This window comes from Biomphalaria glabrata, chromosome 9, assembly GCF_947242115.1.
Source record: "Biomphalaria glabrata chromosome 9, xgBioGlab47.1, whole genome shotgun sequence".
In the NCBI taxonomy this organism is placed as follows: domain Eukaryota; kingdom Metazoa; phylum Mollusca; class Gastropoda; family Planorbidae; genus Biomphalaria; species Biomphalaria glabrata.
The window spans coordinates 19,479,324-19,501,397 of NC_074719.1; the positions used below are offsets into that span (position 1 = coordinate 19,479,324).

Consider the following 22,074-nt stretch of genomic DNA (forward strand, 5'->3'; position numbering starts at 1 on the left):
TTATCCCTGTAAGGTCGACTAGTCTTGACGTTTTTTTTAACATGATGTATAGTCGACCTTAGGGCTTCCTTCAGGGAACACTAACAGGGAAAAGAAGAATAGGCAGAGAAAGCGATGGAAGACAACATTAAAGAATGGACTGGCATGTCTTTGAAAGAGGTTCTGTTCAAGACAAAAGACAGAAAGCAATGGAGAAAGACTGTCGACAGATAATGATTGTTGCCCCATGGTTTAACAGACTAAATGATAGTTGAAGAAATGTGAAGGATAGTCGATATAGAAAAAATAATTAATCAAACAATAATGTTGTACTAAATCGCCAATATAGAGGCAATGCTAAGCGTGTTTATCGTCAGATCTGAAACTATTCCTATTAAAAGCTGCTGCATACCAAGAGAAATTAACTCATTGAGTTGAACAGGGCCTGGTCGTGCGGTTTGCGCGCTGAACTGTCGTTTGGATTTATCGACGGTCGAGGGTTCAAACCCTGCCCGCTCCCATCCCCCGTCGTCCTGCGGGAGGTTTGGACTAGGAAGTAATTATCTTCAACTCTGAAGAAACATCCGAAACAATGTAAAACATTTTACAAAACGGAGAACGGCGAAAAAGATGCACTTCTTTTAAGCTCTACAAAGACCATCTCAAAAGTCGACTTGCTTCCACGGGTATTGGGTAAAATCTTGGCAGCAGCTGGATTCGGAAAATACTAGCCAACAAATTCTGGAGAAAAAAAATCACGGTACAAAACTTTAAGGCCTAAAGGAAAACATTAAACAAATCAGCAGACGATCCATAAAAAGGTAGATCACACTATGTAGTCAGCTGATTCAACAGAGGACGGATATGGCAAAAATATGTAGAAAAGAGCTGAATTTTCTAAGCCAAGTGAAATTATGAAATTTTCTTGAAAGATTTTGTGCAAATAATTTGTTTTAATGAATGTATCTATATTAAGAATCGTCCTATTTTCAGTCGTAATTAAATGTAGGCAGACATTAGAACTAAATAAAGGAACAACACGTAAACTATATAATTAAACAATCAAAAGCGATCTAAACTTTTTACCATGCTGTTGTTTTTTTGTGGGGGGTTTTATGCGGTCTCTTATGGAAAGTGGTGGTAGAACAGTCTCGAGTAGCCCGTACGAAATATCTGGCGTGCCACCTTTCAATTCACATTGCACTGGGCATAGAGTGTGGCATTACTGCAATTATTCCCTACGCAGCTTAATTTATCTTTACATTTCTGGGATTAATAAAAGTGCTGTTTCTAATGATTGGCAATCTAATATTAAATTAAGCAATGGGATTATGATATACATGAAGATACATAATCTCATTTAATGCTAATATTAATTTTATATCTCAGCCTCGCAATTCCTACGTAAATCTAAACATATACCCATCTAAAATTAAACATGACCATAAGATAAATACTCAGCTAGCTTAAAACTTATTATAAAACTTTCCTTTACTCAGTTTCGAGTTCTATTACTCAAATCTGCACAAGAATAGTATCTCATCTATCTTAATTACCTTTTAAAGACACTTTCAATGACATTATGTTCTTATCTTGAGATATTGCTAAAATACTAAATCTATATTTTCTTCTTTTGTGTCTACTCCCAATATTCCAGTTCCAGTCAGTCCTCCAAGTCCAGTCAGTCCAGTACTGGTCAATTCTAGCTACACGGACATTACAGTGATCATAGCGCCAGTTCTGCTGGAAGATACGAGATCTACCAATGAGTACTACATCGTAGTGGACGAGGTCAGTGACAAAGGAGATTCTGCCAGGCATAAGAGAGACGCTGACGCCCATGCGCTGCCAGGCAATATCACAGCCAGGCTGTTCACGAGACAGCTGCGAGACAGAGTTTATTTCGTTGTGGGTAACGGGAAACTGTATGGCGGGTATTTTAACTCGCCCCTACGACCACAAGGCTACTACCTCCTTTACTTTGGGGTCTGTAGCTCTTACGGCGGATACACCAAATGCAGCTACACAACTGTTGGTCAAGCTGTCCAAGCCGTCCCTCGCGTCTTCACTGGCTCAAACTCTAGGCAAGAGGACGGGAATCCGGCTGGCATCATAATCGGCTGCCTTTTTCTTCTGCTGTTCATTCTGGCGGTTATCGCCCTTGTTGTTTACACACGCCATCGAATGGGTGCCGTCGCTGTTTTTCTTTACTTCAGTCGCACAAAAACTCATGATGCCAGCGTAGGATACAGAAGCAAAAGAAGTGAATATGTCAATTCTGAAGACGACCATCCCAAAGAGGCTGACTACAACGTTGAAGACTGTTGGACTTCCATTTACAATTACCAACAATGCAGACGCATTGAAGTCAAAAAGTCCAGAGTAGAAATCGTCAAGAAAGATGCTGATAATTTTAGCAACATCGCAGAGACTAAGATTATATCTTTTGCTGATGAATTTCAACACCTGAGATCAAAGCCAGAAGGGGCAACTGACAAGACAGCCCGGCAGTTCCCTAGTCTGAATAGATCCAAAAACCTCTTACCTTTTGATCACAGTTTAGTCAGACTAAAGTCTGATTCGTGTTCTTCCAACGCATTTATTAATGCAAGTTTTGTCCCTGGCTATAGAAAGACGCCTGCCTATATAGCAGCACAAAGCCCTTTTAACGAAACAACAGTTTTAGACTTTTGGCGACTTATTTATCAGAGGTAAAGATTAACCATCATTTAGAAAGTGTCATTTGTTTAAACAGACCAAATATTTACAGTTTGTGAGATTAATTTTGAAGTTCATTCGTTTTATGTTGTTTTTTTAAGTACCTAACATAAAGTCACATTACTTTCGTAGACATGACCATTTTATTACCATAGACATAAATAAATAGACTGGCCGATTAAAGAGTTTTATGAAACGAAAATTTGTGACTTGCAATTTTGTGTCCTTTATTATACAGCATTTATGAGCAGTATAAAAGTTAAGTATTCATATCTATTTCAGCCATAACCTATATAACTATTACAATATTTTCACTAGTGTTTTTTTTTAAATCTCTCAGCGTGAAGATCATGCAATTTTTCATAATTCGGAAATCCGAATACAATAGATATACATGTTAACAAATTACATGAAGTTACTTCCTTTTTCCAGTCTATATTAATTTATGTCTATGTTTATTACATTTAACATTTTTAATACTACTCTATATTTCTTTTTTTTTTTACATCCCTTTGAAAGCATGCCCCTAGTCTATCTTCCCTTTGTATATTATGAAAAATTGCATGATCTTCATTCTTAGAGATTAAACAAAGCTACACTGCCTCCTTATTTACAATATATATAGGTGTGTATCAAAGTTTAAAAAGCACTTTTATACTGCTCATAAATGCTTTATAATAAAGTACACAAAATTGCAAGTCACAAATTTTCGTTTCATAAAACTCTTTAATTGGCCAGTCTATATTGCTCCTAGTCCAGGGGTTCTCAACCTGTTTGTCGTGAACCCATTGGGGGTCGAATGACGATTCTCCAGGGGTCGCCTAAGACAATCGGGAAAAAAATTGTCTAAAAAAACATGACATTATGCCAATTTCTTTCATTGGTACCTACTATTGTTTTAAACTAGAATTTTAGAATAGATATTGCAAACAATTGAATCAGAATCATTTCAAACATTCAATTGTCGCAGCATCAGTATTAGTAACAGTTTTATTTCCACGGTGATGATTTATGCATGTAGGCTATTTGAAAACCAGAGCCGGTTATAATTAGTAATACACCATCAAGTTCTAGTCTATGATATACAAGATGATAGTTTCATTATTGAACTACTCGTGAAAATGATGGTTAAGAAAAAAAATAAAATGACGATTTTTTACGATATGGTTTTACTTCAATGGTTAAAGCAAGAATGGAACTCATTCACCAATCGTAAACAAACAACATTTAGCCACGTTTTAATATTGATAAAACAACGAAAAAAAACGTATCACGTGACAGCCGTAGTGTAGTACGTAATTTGTATAGAAGAGATAGATAATCACGTGGCTAAATGGTGTTTTTGTACGTTTGGTGAATGAGGTCCATTGAGTTAAGTTTTATTATCAGAATCAATGAATCTGAACAATATGAAAGTTATTTTGATGTCAAGTGGTGGTAGACAAAGATGAAATGTAAACTGAGTGAAGAAAGCCCAAACTTTACTGCTGGCATATATACAAAACATAGCAGTCGTCTAACGGTTGAAGCTTCTTATTTGGTGGCTGTCAGAATGGTTAGAACTATGAAACCTAACATCATAACAGATTTTTGCCAGCGGCCAAATTTATTGTTCTAGTAATGATTGGAGCCGGATTTGTTAGATCTACTAAATTTAGTTCAAACTCCGTATTTATTTACAGAAAATCTGACTTGTCATGTGATTTATCGATCAGATAATCCTGGAAATTATATAACTCTGCTTGTAGTCCCGTCTTGGGCATAGGTCATCAACCACCCTCCAACAGGCGTCTCTGGGCAATCACTCCAACTGTCCCAACATCTTACCCATCTGCTTAGCACAGGCTTCCAAATAACGGCGCCATGTATTCTTTGAAATTACAGGTGAAGGCTAGTATTGTGATGTTGGATGCAGACTTATGAATTGTGTGGCTCCATTTCAGATATTTATTTAAGAATCCAAAGATGTTGCAAATTGATCACAGTTACATGTTTACGGGAGGATGGCGATTGTAAAGACTGGTTTCTCTTCTTGAAATGACTACTACAGCACGTCATGTATTTGACAAATGTGTTCATTTCTGAAAAAGTATCAAATCTCTTGCAAAAATATTCGCAGTATCTACAAAGTTGCTGCTCCACGTATGCTTGTATGTTGGTCTGGAATTCTTTTTTGGTACACACTGAGTCAGCAAACATATAAGTCATCGACGTATATCAGGAAATGCTACAAGAATTACACGAAGTAATAGAAAACGATGTTCTTGCTTTAAATTTTGCTTTCAATTCTGTGAAATCGAGTGTTTTAAGCTGTTCACTGCTTTCCAAGCTATGTAATGAGTTTGATGCGTCCAAAATGTTCTGCTATTTCACACTGAAGTGAGATTACTGTCGAAAGGAAAAGTTCTAAGACGCAAAGATTACCCTAAAATTTTTGTTCTGATGAAACAAAAATAAGCTCAACTTTCACAATGACCTTGATATTTGTCCCCACTGGAGCAACAATTTTGTACCAAAGTAGAATACAGTTGACTTAGCTGTTTACTATGCTCCGTAATGCTTCCATAATTGCCACATAAGTATAAAAAGATTTATAGAGTGATCACGTGATATAAAAGTAAATAAATGCAGGTAATAAAGTTACAGATAGTTTCATTATTAATACGATTTTATACCATTAGCGAAAAATATAATGCCACGGATGGGAGTCGCCGCATAGTGGCCAATTGTAAAAAGGGGTCTCGTAGCTAAAAAGGTTGAGAACCGCTGCTAGTCCATTCCCCTTTGCACCTTTGCTTCTAGTCTATTCCCCTTTGCACCTTTCTCCTGGTCCATCTTCCCCTTTTGCACCTTACTCCTGGTCTATCTTCCCCTTTGCACCTTACTCCTGGTCTATCTTCCCCTTGCACCTTACTCCTGGTCTATCTTCCCTTTTGCACCTTACTCCTGGTCTATCTTCCCCTTTGCACCTTACTCCTGGTCTATCTTCCCCTTGCACCTTACTCCTGGTCTATCTTCCCCTTTTGCACCTTACTCCTGGTCTATCTTCCCCTTGCACCTTACTCCTGGTCTATCTTCCCCTTTGCACCTTACTCCTGGTCTATCTTCCCCTTTGCACCTTACTCCTGGTCTATCTTCCCCTTTTGCACCTTACTCCTGGTTTATCTTCCCCTTGCACCTTACTCCTGGTCTATCTTCCCCTTTGCACCTTACTCCTGGTCTATCTTCCCCTTTGCACCTTACTCCTGGTCTATCTTCCCCTTTGCACCTTACTCCTGGTCAATCTTCCCCTTTGCACCTTACTCATGGTCTATCTTCCCCTTTGCACCTTACTCCTGGTCTATCTTCCCCTTGCACCTTACTCCTGGTCTATCTTCCCCTTTTGCACCTTACTCCTGGTCTATCTTCCCCTTTGCACCTTACTCCTGGTCTATCTTCCCCTTTGCACCTTACTCCTGGTCTATCTTCCCCTTTGCACCTTACTCCTGGTCTATCTTCCCCTTGCACCTTACTCCTGGTCTATCTTCCCCTTTTGCACCTTACTCCTGGTCTATCTTCCCCTTGCACCTTACTCCTGGTCTATCTTCCCCTTTGCACCTTACTCCTGGTCTATCTTCCCCTTTGCACCTTCCTCCTGGTCTATCTTCCCCTTTTGCACCTTACTCCTGGTCTATCTTCCCCTTGCACCTTACTCCTGGTCTATCTTCCCCTTTGCACCTTACTCCTGGTCTATCTTCCCCTTTGCACCTTACTCCTGGTCTATCTTCCCCCTTTGCACCTTACTCCTGGTCTATCTTCCCCTTTGCACCTTACTCCTGGTCTATCTTCCCCTTTTGCACCTTACTCCTGGTCTATCTTCCCCCTTTTGCACCTTACTCCTGGTCTATCTTCCCCTTTGCACCTTACTCCTGGCCTATCTTCCCCTTTGCACCTTACTCCTGGTCTATCTTCCCCCTTTGCACCTTACTCCTGGTCTATCTTCCCCTTTGCACCTTACTCCTGGTCTATCTTCCCCTTTTGCACCTTACTCCTGGTCTATCTTCCCCCTTTTGCACCTTACTCCTGGTCTATCTTCCCCTTTGCACCTTACTCCTGGTCTATCTTCCCCTTTGCACCTTACTCCTGGTCTATCTTCCCCTTTGCACCTTACTCCTGGTCTATCTTTCCCTTTGCACCTAACTCTTAGTCCTTTTTCCCTTTGCACCTTACTCCTGGTCTATCTTTTCCTTTGCACCTTACTCCTGGTCTATCTTTCCCTTTGCACCTTACTCCTGGTCTATCTTTCCCTTTGCACCTAACTCTTAGTCCTTTTTCCCTTTGCACCTTACTCCTGGTCTATCTTTTCCTTTGCACCTTACTCCTGGTCTATCTTTCCCTTTGCACCTAACTCTTAGTCCTTTTTCCCTTTGCACCTTACTCCTGGTCTATCTTTCCCTTTGCACCTAACTCTTAGTCCTTTTTCCCTTTGCACCTTACTCCTGGTCTATCTTTCCCTTTGCACCTAACTCTTAGTCCTTTTTCCCTTTGCACCTTACTCCTGGTCTATCTTTCCCTTTGCACCTTACTCCTGGTCTATCTTCCCCTTTGCACCTTACTCCTGGTCTATCTTCCCCTTTGCACCTTACTCCTGGTCTATCTTCCCCTTTGCACCTTACTCCTGGTCAATCTTCCCCTTTGCACCTTACTCATGGTCTATCTTCCCCTTTGCACCTTACTCCTGGTCTATCTTCCCCTTGCACCTTACTCCTGGTCTATCTTCCCCTTTTGCACCTTACTCCTGGTCTATCTTCCCCTTTGCACCTTACTCCTGGTCTATCTTCCCCTTTGCACCTTACTCCTGGTCTATCTTCCCCTTTGCACCTTACTCCTGGTCTATCTTCCCCTTGCACCTTACTCCTGGTCTATCTTCCCCTTTTGCACCTTACTCCTGGTCTATCTTCCCCTTGCACCTTACTCCTGGTCTATCTTCCCCTTTGCACCTTACTCCTGGTCTATCTTCCCCTTTGCACCTTCCTCCTGGTCTATCTTCCCCTTTTGCACCTTACTCCTGGTCTATCTTCCCCTTGCACCTTACTCCTGGTCTATCTTCCCCTTTGCACCTTACTCCTGGTCTATCTTCCCCTTTGCACCTTACTCCTGGTCTATCTTCCCCCTTTGCACCTTACTCCTGGTCTATCTTCCCCTTTGCACCTTACTCCTGGTCTATCTTCCCCTTTTGCACCTTACTCCTGGTCTATCTTCCCCCTTTTGCACCTTACTCCTGGTCTATCTTCCCCTTTGCACCTTACTCCTGGTCTATCTTCCCTTTTGCACCTTACTCCTGGTCTATCTTCCCCTTTGCACCTTACTCCTGGTCTATCTTTCCCTTTGCACCTAACTCTTAGTCCTTTTTCCCTTTGCACCTTACTCCTGGTCTATCTTTTCCTTTGCACCTTACTCCTGGTCTATCTTTCCCTTTGCACCTTACTCCTGGTCTATCTTTCCCTTTGCACCTAACTCTTAGTCCTTTTTCCCTTTGCACCTTACTCCTGGTCTATCTTTTCCTTTGCACCTTACTCCTGGTCTATCTTTCCCTTTGCACCTAACTCTTAGTCCTTTTTCCCTTTGCACCTTACTCCTGGTCTATCTTTCCCTTTGCACCTAACTCTTAGTCCTTTTTCCCTTTGCACCTTACTCCTGGTCTATCTTTCCCTTTGCACCTAACTCTTAGTCCTTTTTCCCTTTGCACCTTACTCCTGGTCTATCTTTCCCTTTGCACCTTACTCCTGGTCTATCTTCCCCTTTGCACCTTACTCCTGGTCTATCTTCCCCTTTGCACCTTACTCCTGGTCTATCTTCCCCTTTGCACCTTACTCCTGGTCAATCTTCCCCTTTGCACCTTACTCATGGTCTATCTTCCCCTTTGCACCTTACTCCTGGTCTATCTTCCCCTTGCACCTTACTCCTGGTCTATCTTCCCCTTTTGCACCTTACTCCTGGTCTATCTTCCCCTTTGCACCTTACTCCTGGTCTATCTTCCCCTTTGCACCTTACTCCTGGTCTATCTTCCCCTTTGCACCTTACTCCTGGTCTATCTTCCCCTTGCACCTTACTCCTGGTCTATCTTCCCCTTTTGCACCTTACTCCTGGTCTATCTTCCCCTTGCACCTTACTCCTGGTCTATCTTCCCCTTTGCACCTTACTCCTGGTCTATCTTCCCCTTTGCACCTTCCTCCTGGTCTATCTTCCCCTTTTGCACCTTACTCCTGGTCTATCTTCCCCTTGCACCTTACTCCTGGTCTATCTTCCCCTTTGCACCTTACTCCTGGTCTATCTTCCCCTTTGCACCTTACTCCTGGTCTATCTTCCCCCTTTGCACCTTACTCCTGGTCTATCTTCCCCTTTGCACCTTACTCCTGGTCTATCTTCCCCTTTTGCACCTTACTCCTGGTCTATCTTCCCCCTTTTGCACCTTACTCCTGGTCTATCTTCCCCTTTGCACCTTACTCCTGGTCTATCTTCCCCTTTGCACCTTACTCCTGGTCTATCTTCCCCTTTGCACCTTACTCCTGGTCTATCTTTCCCTTTGCACCTAACTCTTAGTCCTTTTTCCCTTTGCACCTTACTCCTGGTCTATCTTTTCCTTTGCACCTTACTCCTGGTCTATCTTTCCCTTTGCACCTTACTCCTGGTCTATCTTTCCCTTTGCACCTAACTCTTAGTCCTTTTTCCCTTTGCACCTTACTCCTGGTCTATCTTTTCCTTTGCACCTTACTCCTGGTCTATCTTTCCCTTTGCACCTAACTCTTAGTCCTTTTTCCCTTTGCACCTTACTCCTGGTCTATCTTTCCCTTTGCACCTAACTCTTAGTCCTTTTTCCCTTTGCACCTTACTCCTGGTCTATCTTTCCCTTTGCACCTAACTCTTAGTCCTTTTTCCCTTTGCACCTTACTCCTGGTCTATCTTTCCCTTTGCACCTTACTCCTGGTCTATCTTCCCCTTTGCACCTTACTCCTGGTCTATCTTCCCCTTGCACCTTACTCTTAGCCCCTTTGCACCTTACTCCTGGTCTATCTTCCCCTTGCACCTTACTCTTAGCCCCTTTGCACCTAACTCCTAGTCCATTTCCCTTTGCTTCTAGTCCATCCCACTTTGCATCTTACTACTGATCTATCTTCCCCTTGCCCTTTCGCTTCTAGTCCTTTTCCCTTTGCACACCTTACTCTTAGCCCCTTTGCACCTTACTTCTAGTCCATTCTCCTTTGCACTTCAATCCTAGCTCCTTTGCTGTTTGCTCTTTATTTATGTATTTGCCTTTCTGTCTTTATTTCAAAGTAAAAGCATTTTGTCCAAACATCTTCAGGGGCATCAAAACTGTTGTGATGATGACCAATCTGGAAGAGAATGACGTCACTATGTGCTTTCAGTACTGGCCAAATGGACAACAAAGTGACCACATTGGCATGTTCCAACTTTGTGTAACTCATACAACAGAGTACACCCACTATACTGTTATAGTTGTTCAGGTCAGAACTCAAAATGAAACAGATCCAAGGATAGTTCAAATATTTCAGTTCACTTCTTGGCCGCTCTGTGGCGTGCCGGATGATCCACTTCCACTCTTAGAGATGAGGCAGTCAATCAAGCGCCACCACAGAGAGGACACAACCCCGATTCTGGTGCACTGTGGCACTGGAGTTGGGCGCTCGGGAGTGTTCATAGCAGTCGATGCCCTAATAGAGCAGTACGAGGCAGAAGGCGGGGTCCAGGTGTTTGACTTCATCAGAGCAATCCGCAAAGATAGAAACGGAATAGTGCGTACTTTCTCTCAGTATGTGTTCATCTACGACGCACTGCTTCAGTTCTTCCTTGCTAGTGTGGATAAACCAGATACAGAAGAGAAACGTTCACCAATGTTCGCCACTAGTCAATGTTATTTGCAAGAGCAGTACACTCTGATGCGAAGATTCACTCGAAGGAAGAGAACAATTGGTCTTAGTTTGGAAGGAATCAAGTACACACAGGGTCTAAACAAACACGGGTAAGTCAACTTATAACAGACCAGAACTCATCAATAGTATGAAATACATTTCTCTTTCACTGTGTATAATTCAGCGTTCTAGTCATTTAGTTTCTTCAATTAACTCTCTGTGAACTGAATCCTAAGTGTAGCTTGTGGTACAAACAGATAGACAGATAGATCTAAAATGTAACTAAATCGAAAACAAAACCGAGTGTGCATTAAATTGTAACTATTTGTTCCAAAATTCTAATAATTATTTTTTTTGCAAAACTGGAGCAAGGTTGGCCCTGGGTCTACAATAACAGGAAAATTATTCTGTGCCTTTAGAAACAAACACTACAAAATGCTAATTTTTTATAAAAACAAAGTTAATTTAGATTAGCCTTTAAAAGATCAATTTCTAAACGTTTATTTCACCTTATTCCAGAACCGGATTTTAAACTTGATAAGATCCTAAAAGTTTTATTGTTAGATATGGGGCCCCTTTAAAATTAACATTACTCAAATTTGTTTGTTTTTTCTTCAGAATGAAAAGAAACATTTTTGGGGGCCGTCAAGCTTTTGTTGCCTATAAGTAAACCCAGACCTATTGTCTGCCACTCTGAAATTGATTTTTTGATTTGTAAAAAAAAAATTAAAACTGAAACTAAAATGTTTTGAAATGTTTGTTTTCATTTCTATTTTAAACCACAGTGACCCAATGTTGACCTTCCAGACATCATACGAGTCAGAGTCTACATCAGATTTTAACTTAAGTTTGGACAAAGTCAAACCAAACGCCAAACCTTTCTTTCCAGCCATTGAAAGTATTCAGATACATAATCCTCGTACAGGACATTGTCTAATTATACTTGGGGACATCAAAACTCAAAAGTATGTTGTCATCGACAATTCGAGTTCGAACAACGACCATCAAGTATTTCAGTTTCTACTAGACAACACTATCAGAACTGTCATTTCACTTGGGGACAATTCTTTCTACAATAGTGAGAGAGTTGTGGATCTAGGTCAAGGGCGCACAATCTTAATTTCAACTTCTATATCAAGTGCTCAATTCGCAATGTCGGATTTGAAAATTGGTCCAGGAGGCCATAGCAATATCGCGGGGGCTGATCGGATTCGAGTTTTTCACAAAATTAACACGCCCAAGGACCTGGGGTCACAAACAGCTGATTTGGTTGCACGATTGTTAGCAGACGTCGTTAACTGGCAGAACGCAAACTCTGATGTTAGCCAGGTTTTAGTGCAGGGTGAGACCAATCTGAGTGCAGAACTTGTCGTCATGCTTTTAATCATCTGCAAGAAAGCTGCGGTCGACGAGGAAGTAGATGTTTACAGGACCATCAAATACTATAACAGATATTATCAACTAGTAAAGAATTGTGTAAGTACCACAATGAATACTTTTGTACATTTAGATATACGTTTGTAGAATTAACGCTGTGAGTAGATATATAAGTTATTATAAGTGGTTTAGACCATGGATTAACATTCCCTGCCACACATTGTTCTCACTAGTTTTCTCACTTAAGACACATCCAGCACGTAGATATGAGACAAATAGAAGGGGGGGGGGGGGCAGGTTTTTTGTACAAAAGTAAATCTATCTACTTCAAGTCTATACCACCTTTTTTTTATTTTCTAACTGGGACCGAGTGTTAAAGAGCTTGGCTTCTGAGCCGAGAGGACGCGAATTGAACTTCTGGATTTTTAGGACGACCCTGATTTCAATATAATATCTACTGGGGTTGGCCTGCCTGACTTACGTGGGGTTGTTGGTCATATGCTGACAGTATGAAACCCTCGATAACATTTGGTCATAGAAACAGATCAGCTTTACATTCTCTACCTCCATAGGTGGCAAGGCATGAAAAGAGACCTTTACTTCTAAGCCTTTGTATTCATTTTAACAAGTTTTAACTTTTAGGACAATAACAATTGTAGGCATTACAAGTGTTCCTATTTTAAACCGTGACATGTCAAAACTTAGTTTGCCACAATGGTGCATTACTATTTATTGTCAATTAAACAATTGTAAAGTGTTCATATTGCATACTTCGATAGACTTTCAAAAATATTTACTTTCAGAATGAATACAAATTTTGCATTCAAGTCCTGAAGACCTTTATGGAATTACAGAATTACAGTAATATCTAGAAACATCCACAGTGGTGGCAGAACCTTCACGCATTGCACTTAATCTGAAACATTGCTTTAAAAAATAACCAAGTCATAGATTAGTTACTAATATTAATGTTTCAAAGTTTGGGTGGTCAACCCTGACCAAGGCGTAAACAAAAACTTTCGTTTGGAAATGACAATAAAAGTAAAAAAGGATGCTATCTACAATCTCACTGCTTGAAATTTGCTGCAGTAAAGCACATCACTTGAAATTATCAACCTACAAGCACATCATTGAAACTTGTTACCTTCAAACACTTGAAATCAGAAATCCCTGATATAAATTCAGCCCAATTCCCACCTCTATCCTTAGTCTTTCTTGTGTGTAATCTAGGTGATATGGTGTTATTTCTAATGTTGTTTTACAAATAAAATAATTTACTATTAGTTTTAGTGTATTATTGACTACAGTTATGTTAAAATATAAACTGATATAACTGTCCAGACTCATCTTTGAGAAAATTCTATGTGGTTAGTCCAAAACTTTCTAGTGACACCCAAACCCAAAATCAGTTATTTTCTGTGTAAAAGTGGACTGGTGTGCATGTACTATTTATGACTGGATCTTCAGTGCATGAACTAAGACAGAAAAAGTCATCAGATGTCATGTATGGACATAGAAAAATTAACACAAAATAGCAGAAAATTGAAACTTAAAAAAAAGATTTATTTAGAGATAATATCTGTATGTTTGAACATAAATTTGCTATCAACATGATTACAGGGGGAATATATAACACGATTAACTAATGCATATCAGAACTAAATTAAGTTGCCTCTACAAAATAATTCATAGTTTGAATGCACATAAAATGTGATGACTGCCCTTACAAAGATGCTCATGATAAAAGTATTCTTGTTTTCATAACATGATTTCTAGTAAAATTAGTGATACAATTAAAATCTAAAATTTTGACTTTAGTTCTAGTCTTAACAAATGGCTATGTTCCTTATTAGTGATACAATTAAAATCTAAAATTTTGACTTTAGTTCTAGTCTTAACAAATGGCTATGTTCCTTATTTAAATGTCTTCCTATATTATAAGAAAATCCTAATATTTGTGAAATTTTCAACCAAGATATTCTACAGTATGATTACATAAAGGAGTAGGCCTATATACCTGCCAACTTTCTTTCTATAAATGTAACATCTTCCCACTACCTGGTCCTCCCTGTACTTTTGAAAGTCATCCCATAGAAAGAGTACATAATATAGAAATAGCAGTCATGATCTTATCAATATATATATATATGGGAGGTGCTGTAGTTGAATGGGAAAACTGCTTGGACTCCGAAGAAAAACTGGGATTTTTAATTTCAGGATCTTTAGGGCACCTCTAAGTCCACCCATATCTAATTGGTACCTGACATTAGTTGGAAAATTTAAAGGTGGATGGTTGTGTGCTTGTCACATCATAACCTTGTTAATTGTGGGCCACTGAAACAAATGACCATTATTACAGCTTTTATATAGTGCTACTTTCATGCTTATAGCATGCTCAGAGCGCTTTTGGTCCAATCTCATTTGTGGACCAGTCAGGGGGAAAGGGGGTATCTAGGAGTTGGTTTTCCGTGCTTCCTTTAGGCGCTCAGTAAACACAACTCTGCCCAAGTCGGGTGTCGAACCTCGAGCCCCCTTCTAGGTAGCCAAGCCAAGTTCAAGCGCCTCTCATACAAGGAAAATATAAAAAGGTTTAAAAAAAAGAAAGATCAATATCTTAGTCAGTGGAGATGATAAACCAAAAATAAGTAGACTCCCTTTCTATTTGATGATACCCTAATTAGATATTCATAAAAAAGATATGTAAAACCCAGCTGTTTTTTTTTTTAATATTTGTAACTAAACTCTTGTAAGTTTTGATGCATTGAGGGCCATAGTAAATCTTTACTTGAGAAATACATGCTCTTTTTCTTCTCATAAGACTGTGATATGCTGGACAATGCACAATATTGGTTGAAAAAATACAACTGAAACTTAAATTACGACAATAAAAAATGATGGATGCTTTTCCAGTGACCAAAATTAAAATAATCTGGAACAGTAAATGTTGGGCTCATCATCACAGGAGGCGATAGAGAATGTAAAGCTAAAAGTCCATAGTTTGGCTTGCAAATCATTCTGTATACTGTGAGTGAACAAGGTAGATTGTTTCTGAGACAATTGAGGGGCATAGAGTCTCTCACATGATCAAGAAACAAATAGTAGGAGAAAGATTTGGAGAAAACATTACCCAGTTTATAACATCAACAAGATCAGTGGAATACTTTGGGTCGTAGGCACAAAGGGCCCGAGGTGCAGCAGGGCCTTTTGGCCCCTTATCTCCTAATAGTGTAGCTAAATGAAATTTGTATATAAGGAGTCACCAAAAAGCAATACAAAATGTACCTATAATGAATAAATGAAAACAAAGTTAATGAATGCAGCAACAGAAACATACAATAGTTTTTCTAGGTACACAGTAAGTAGTAGGCTAATAAATAAAAGTTTCAGCATTTTTTTTTTGTCCAGCCCAAGTGGGAGAATTAGTTATGAGTCAATCAGTCAACTAGGGCTATAGAAAAGTTTCAATACTTAACATCAACTGTCATGAGACAGAAGTAGGAAAGCCCAAGATCAGTTTGCAACCACAAAAGTATTATTTTCTCTGAGACTGATTTCAAACCTGTTTAACAATATACAAACAAATGTGAAAGAATACTAGATACACTAAGTGACTTACAAAAATCAAAAGCACGCAATTTGTCTATAGCACACTAGTAATAAGTTGAGAAATACTTTTTAACCAGTCCTTTAAAATGTTTAGCACCAAAGTAAAAAAAAAATATATTTTGTAAGAAATAAAGGATAGAATAGTTATTATGTATAACATTGCATATATTAAATCTTAATAGAAAATGTTATTCATTATTTTTTTAAATAGATAATGTTGTAAATAGGAAGAAAAATATATAGTACACATCTTAAATATTTTATGTACATAAGTATTACACAAAAATCAATACACTGTACATTCATTGTAAAGGCAAAGTGTAAAAAGAAATTTAATAATCAGAAATAAATATTTACAATAAACTTTAATCATTTAAACATAGTTCTCATTTATTAGAAGAAACATGTTAATCTAAGCTTACTACAACACACTGGCCTCTTCTTGGCTCACTAATCAAATTTTTATGTCATAATATGTTATAACTTTATTAATGAGAAAGTTAAACACTGTTTTCAAGTTATCTATTGGCTAAGTAAGAGAGATATCACAGATAAGCTAAAAGTCCTGGATTATCCTCTAAAAAGTTGAGAATGTGTCATCAAAAACTGTAGAACTTAAATTGAGAGAAGCTCCTGTGTAAGCTGGGTTACTCTTGGACTCCCCCAAGGTATTAGTGTAAGCACCATCTGACATTCTCAAGTTCATGAAGTCCCAGACTGTCTTGTAACAGAAACGGAACTGGTCCTGCAAGCAATATAAACAATGATGGACACAATTGAGTTAACTAAAAGGAATAAGCCAAAAATATGATACATGGAGAGAGGTGCTATACACATTTGTTGACACTTTGACTTAGCAAGAGCTTTAAAAAGCTGCAATAGATGTTTTCAAAATCTTATTAGTCTTATCTTATAAATAACTACATTTAACTCTTTCTCTCCCAATAGACGATGCCAACGTTGATTTGACCCTATTAAACTAAATTGATTTTTGGATTTATAAACTTCAATTTGTGTTGTGTAAAAAAAAAAGCATGCTTCCCCTACAATTGGACACAAATATAACGTTCTCTGATAACAAACAAAAAGTTATCATAACAGGAGATACAAATGAGCAAAATGAATAATTCTATCTGAAAGATAATGACAGAGAGAAAAGAGTTAAGAAACAAAAAAGTAAATTTTTAAAAGTTCTTGGCTATTTTAAATTAATTTTTAATAATTTTAATGCTCATTAGAATATTATAAAATAATTGTGACATAAAACAATACTTACATAATCAGGTATAAACTAAGAGAAACCAATACTTACATAGGTATAAACTCAAAACAATGCTTACAGAATGTACTATACATTGAATAAAGACAATACTTACATAATCAGGTATAAACTGACTCAAAACAATGCTTACAGAATGTACTATACATTGAGTAAAGACAATACTTACATAATCAGGTATAAACTGACTCAAAACAATGCTTACAGAATGTACTATAAACTGGGTGAAAACAATACTTACATAGTCTGCTATAAACTGGGTGCGACGTCTCTTACAATGTTTGATTGTGTGATAGACATCCACTTCCTTGTTTAGCTCCATTTTATCACAGAGGATGGCAAGAATGACAAATAAGCCAGAGTGGGTAGCTCCATCCTGGCAATGAACCACCACGGGAGTCTCATTCTGGCATGCTTCATCCTGCCAACGGAAGACACTGTCGATAAAGTCCATCATCATGGTCTTGGACTGTGGAGTTAGATTAGGCTGCACCCAGGCATTGAATTGGAACTGTCTAACAAACCTGGCTGGTACCTTAGGGTGCTGAGTGCTGCGAATCTTAAAATTTCTTATTGTGATGTTCTCTTGTTGGTAAACAGCAGTGGTCTCCACAAAGAGGGGCTCAAAATGCTTAAGGTTGAGAGAGGGCCAATACTCTGCACAAGTGTCATCCTCATTCCTGGAGTTCTCTACCATGACGATAGTATGAACATTGTAGTCATAAACAAGCTTCCAAAAGTCTATGATGGTGCCCTGAAGTGGTGTTTGTGTGACTATAAACTGATTTCTCTTCATATAGCCATCAACAAACAAAGCATTGATGTAATCTGTAGGATTCACTCCACCATAAGATTGTAGCAATGGTCTGTGCATTTCCGAAGGAACAACATCCAGGTATCTGGAAAGAACAGGAAATAGTTGTAGAATTAATTCTTTAAAAAGCACATATGAAATATGTTGTATTGCAAAACGCTTACTAAATATCTCTATGTTGATGTTTTAAAGAGGAATAAGATATTTCATCTAAAAAATATTTCCATAATAATTGTAAAAAAAAAGTGTCTAGCTTTAAAATGTAATTGAAACAAAGTAACATGTGAAAAGTTAATTACTATTTATTATACTGATCCTTATGGTCCCACAATTATGCTGGGCAGTCTACATACCCCGTATGGGGGATAAACATATGCCAAAAACAGCCCTCAAGCTGAGTTGTGTTTCCTGAATGCCAAAAGGCAGCATGGGAATCTTTTCCCAGATACCCCAGACTTTCATGTCTACAAAAGAGATCAGAATGCATTAAGCATGCTAGAGCATGAAGGATGTGCAATACTAGAGCAATAATATAAATATACTTATATATAAATATTTGTACCTGTTTTTCTTGATATTTGCTGGTAAAAAAGCAGCCTTACAATCTTCTCGTCTTGGCCCCCTTGTAAATTTCTCCAACAGTTCAAACTGATCTCTCAAGTAGGAGTGCTCTGTCTTGGGGTTGATCTGCATCCAGTTGTGGTACCTGTCCTTCAGGTCAAAGCTAGCCAATGTGCTTCCAGCATGAAACTTTTCAAACAGAGCCTCATAAATGAAGACATACTGCCTCAGTGTGCGCACCATGTAAGGTCTGTGTTTGCGCATTTTCTTGATGTAGCTGTACACTGCCACTTTACCCTCTAAAGCATACTGGTCTACAAGGGCGTCCACAGCTATGAAAACACCAGTCCTGCCCATGCCTGTCCCACAGTGGACTAAGATGGGGGAGGGGTCTTCAGCATGGTTCTGCCGGATCTTGTACCGCATATCCAAGAAGGGGATAGGGTCATCAGGCACTCCATGTTCAGGCCAGGAGGTGTACTCAAAAAGCTTGACCATCGTAATATCTTTATCTCCCTTACAGTGTAGTTCAATTGTGCGGATGGTGTAGTCAGCATACTCCAGCACCTCAGTCATATGCAGAAGGAAGTGTCCATAACTAGCTTTTGTTTTGTCAGGCCAATACTGGGTACACTTGACAATATCATCCTCCACTACATTTGTAATCATTACTATTGTTTTGATAGACCTAAAAAAAACAAAAACAATTTTATTTATAAATTTAATGCCATTGATGTTAAAAAATGTTTATACATAAAATCAAGACAAATGAAGTTTGTAAACTGAAAACAAAACTGAAAACAAAAACTTTTTGTCTCAAATGTGTCTTCCTTGGTCAGCTGCCCATTTCGCTAAGTAAAAAAAAAAGGCTTTACATGTCATCCTTTAGATAAATAGGCATGAAAATAATACTTTTAAAATTCTGTAACATAAAATCAATTAATAGAAAGGTTTACATTTAAGTTTACATCAAATATTATTATTCATGATCTTAATAAAGTCAAGTAAAAAATACACCAATAAAATTAAAACTTATTCTACAAATTTACCTTTGGTAAATGAGGCGCCAAAAATCTAGAGCAGTTTCATCATCATATGGACTCTGGGCAGCAATATAGGAAATTGAATTCCTGAAGCCTGGTATGAAACTAGCATTAATGTAAGTTCTGTGAACATTGATGTCAGATTTGAGTGAGACTAAGCTGTGGTCATAGGGAAGTAAGTGGGGGAACCTGTTGAAGTTGCGATAACTACGAGCAGCGTTGTCTGTGGCTCTGCTGGACTTGTGTGGCAGTCCCTGGTACTCATCTTTAAAGGACATAAGTGGAGAGTCCAGGTTAGGACCTTTGTTTTGCTTTGGGTGAGGTGTGGTGTTATAATCATACACCAGCTCTCTGCCAGCAATGATGTACCGGCTTTCTCTCAAGTTGTTTGTAGCACTCCAGTACTTGGATGGATCATAGTCATCTTTGTAAGGGGGCAGTTCTAGGGTGCTGGAGTCATCCTCTTGGTACTCATATGGGTTGAACCTGTTCCTCCGCCTCCACCATATATACAGGCCTATTAACAGCAAAATTAAAAGTATAAATAGAATGAAGCCAACGATCACACCAATGAGGACACCATTGTTCTCGCTGGACTGAGCCACTGGACCTGCTGTGGTTAAGACGTATGGCACTGTGATGACAGGTGGACTCATGGAAGAGTAGTTGAAGTAGGTGATGTTGCTGCTTGTACTTATGACCACATAGTGGACTGTGTACCAGGTTTTCTCAGTTAACGCTTGATTGGTGTAGCCATTATAGCTCTTCCCATCACCTACAGTAAAGTTTATCTTTGTAATGATATAAGAAGGGGCTAGCTCTGCCGTTACATAGCCTGGAACCCCTGACATGCGTTTACGTCTCAAACGACCAATAAAAGGTTTAGAGAAACGTTTCCTGCGCCTACTTGGTGCAAGGACTTTTTCAACATGTATCTGATATGCTGTGACTGGTCCAGCAGTGAGAACTATAGGGTCAAGTGTGACAGTTATGGTGGTGTAACTTGAGTTCACAAAGACTGGAGCACTGGGCCTTGGAGGAGGCTCATGAACTGAAATTCAGAAGTAACATAATTAGTTTGACCAAAATTTCATCCTAAACAAAATTCTTAGAAATAATATTCTAAATAATTTTATAAGATTATAACAATGAAAATAAAATCTCAACAAATTTAAAACAAAAAAACAAAATATGTTCCAAACCAATTAAATAATAAATGTTTTCATATAATCTGGTAAGGATTTTCACATTATGTATTATACATGAAGAGATTAGTCTTACAATGGCAATTTAGGTTTCACCAGAAGTTGATTTCTTGGTATATTATTTATCCTTTCCATCATATTTTCTTTACTTCACATATAAAAGTCCCTGAAAAAACTTTGCAGACCTTATAGGGATGTATTCTTATATTGGTCCACACTAACTCAAAAAGGGAGAGGGTATTCAAAAGAGATATAAGCAATGATGGAAAACTAATTTCGCATTAAATTTTCAGAAGAGAATAGATTGAAGTTCAGCAGAATAGAAATAAAATTGCTGACTTTTGGAGAACGCTTGTGAAAAAATGTTTCAATAGTACCATCTTACTTCTTTTTTTTTCATTTTTAATTAACTTATCAAGAAAAACATAAGACTAATAAGGAATATGTAATGAAAATAAATTTATACTGCATAAAAAAAATGAGAGATGAATTATATGCAATTAAATACCACATTACTTTAATTATACTAATCAAACAAGTCATATTGCAAAGAACTCTTACCAGTTCTAAAAGTATTAGATGAGACTGTAAGGATACCATTAGCTGACTTGGCCGAGATGGTAGCAGTGTACAGAGTGAAAGACTTAAGATTACATTTTCTTATGGCTTTTGTTGTTGAATTGAGCTCTTCCAATACTGGGGCTGTGTTTGCATTCCCTGTTTCTTGTAAGCTAAACTGTAATACAAATGCAGAAGTTTGTGAGTTCTTTTATTTTCATCCACTGTTAATTTAAAAAATTGACTTATTTTTTTTCCTCAAATCGTTACTTTTCGCTATTACTTAATAAATATTATAAAGCCTTTATTTTAAAGACATTTTTGTTTATACAATATGCCTGATTCTTACAATGTTTCTAAGGCAAAAACAAATGTGACTTAAAATATGACTTAATGCAATAAAATAAATCCAGAATTTTTTGTGTAACTTTTTTTTTACATTATGAAAAATTAATCTATAAGAACATTTTGATAATGGTTTGTATTGCTAAACTAGAAAAATTAATTCATTAATCAAAATTTAATTTTGGGGTTTTAGGATTCAAATATTACTTTTAAAGTTGTATTTCAATAACTTATTTTAAGCTGATAGAAAAGATAAGCCCTCAAATTGTTCTACTTTATTCTAGAAGTACACCTAGTAATTTAAATAACTTTTTATTACATTGGTCTAAGTGAATATTTTTATTTCTATACTTTCTTACAAAATGACAAAAACTATTTTAATTACTAAATATTGAAAACTATAGTAAGACTTGATTCTTACTGTGAACCCAGTGATGATATTTTTTATTTCTTCAGGGCTTGTCCAATTCAAAGACATACATGAGGTGCTCTTATCTGAGACATCTATCTGGACAGGAGGGCTAGTAGCTGGGTCATAAGGAATAGTTCTGACAGGATCTATAAGGTTGGAAGAACTGAAAGTTGTTAGCTGGTTCAGCGTGCTCAGAGCTACATAATAGATCATATAATACGTGTTGTTGTCTAGCACCTGTTGTGAAATGAAAAGCAATACAAATAA

At 38.0% G+C, this 22,074-nt stretch overlaps 2 protein-coding genes across 5 annotated transcripts in view; one reads left to right on the plus strand and one right to left on the minus strand.

Moving 5' to 3' along the window:
• LOC106054515 (receptor-type tyrosine-protein phosphatase U-like) overlaps positions 1 to 13,267 on the plus strand; it is a 34,113-nt gene extending 20,846 nt beyond the window's left edge. Inside the window, exons 14-17 of the mRNA XM_056041557.1 lie at positions 1,637 to 2,690; positions 10,040 to 10,717; positions 11,393 to 12,083; positions 12,788 to 13,267. Coding sequence (XP_055897532.1) covers positions 1,637 to 2,690; positions 10,040 to 10,717; positions 11,393 to 12,083; positions 12,788 to 12,856 — 2,492 coding nt within the window. The 3' untranslated portion in view covers positions 12,857 to 13,267. The remainder of the gene's footprint in view (positions 1 to 1,636; positions 2,691 to 10,039; positions 10,718 to 11,392; positions 12,084 to 12,787) is intronic.
• A 259-nt stretch (positions 13,268 to 13,526) lies between these two features.
• Positions 13,527 to 22,074, minus strand: part of LOC106054520 (receptor-type tyrosine-protein phosphatase kappa-like) — a 102,502-nt gene continuing 93,954 nt past the window's right edge. For all 4 annotated transcript variants that reach the window (XM_056041556.1, XM_056041553.1, XM_056041555.1 and 1 more), the window contains exons 19-24: positions 21,817 to 22,044; positions 21,054 to 21,228; positions 19,294 to 20,338; positions 18,246 to 18,932; positions 17,111 to 17,768; positions 13,527 to 16,335 (exon numbers count right to left, since the gene is read on the minus strand). In XM_056041556.1, coding sequence (XP_055897531.1) covers positions 16,168 to 16,335; positions 17,111 to 17,768; positions 18,246 to 18,932; positions 19,294 to 20,338; positions 21,054 to 21,228; positions 21,817 to 22,044 — 2,961 coding nt within the window. In that variant the 3' untranslated portion in view covers positions 13,527 to 16,167. The remainder of the gene's footprint in view (positions 16,336 to 17,110; positions 17,769 to 18,245; positions 18,933 to 19,293; positions 20,339 to 21,053; positions 21,229 to 21,816; positions 22,045 to 22,074) is intronic.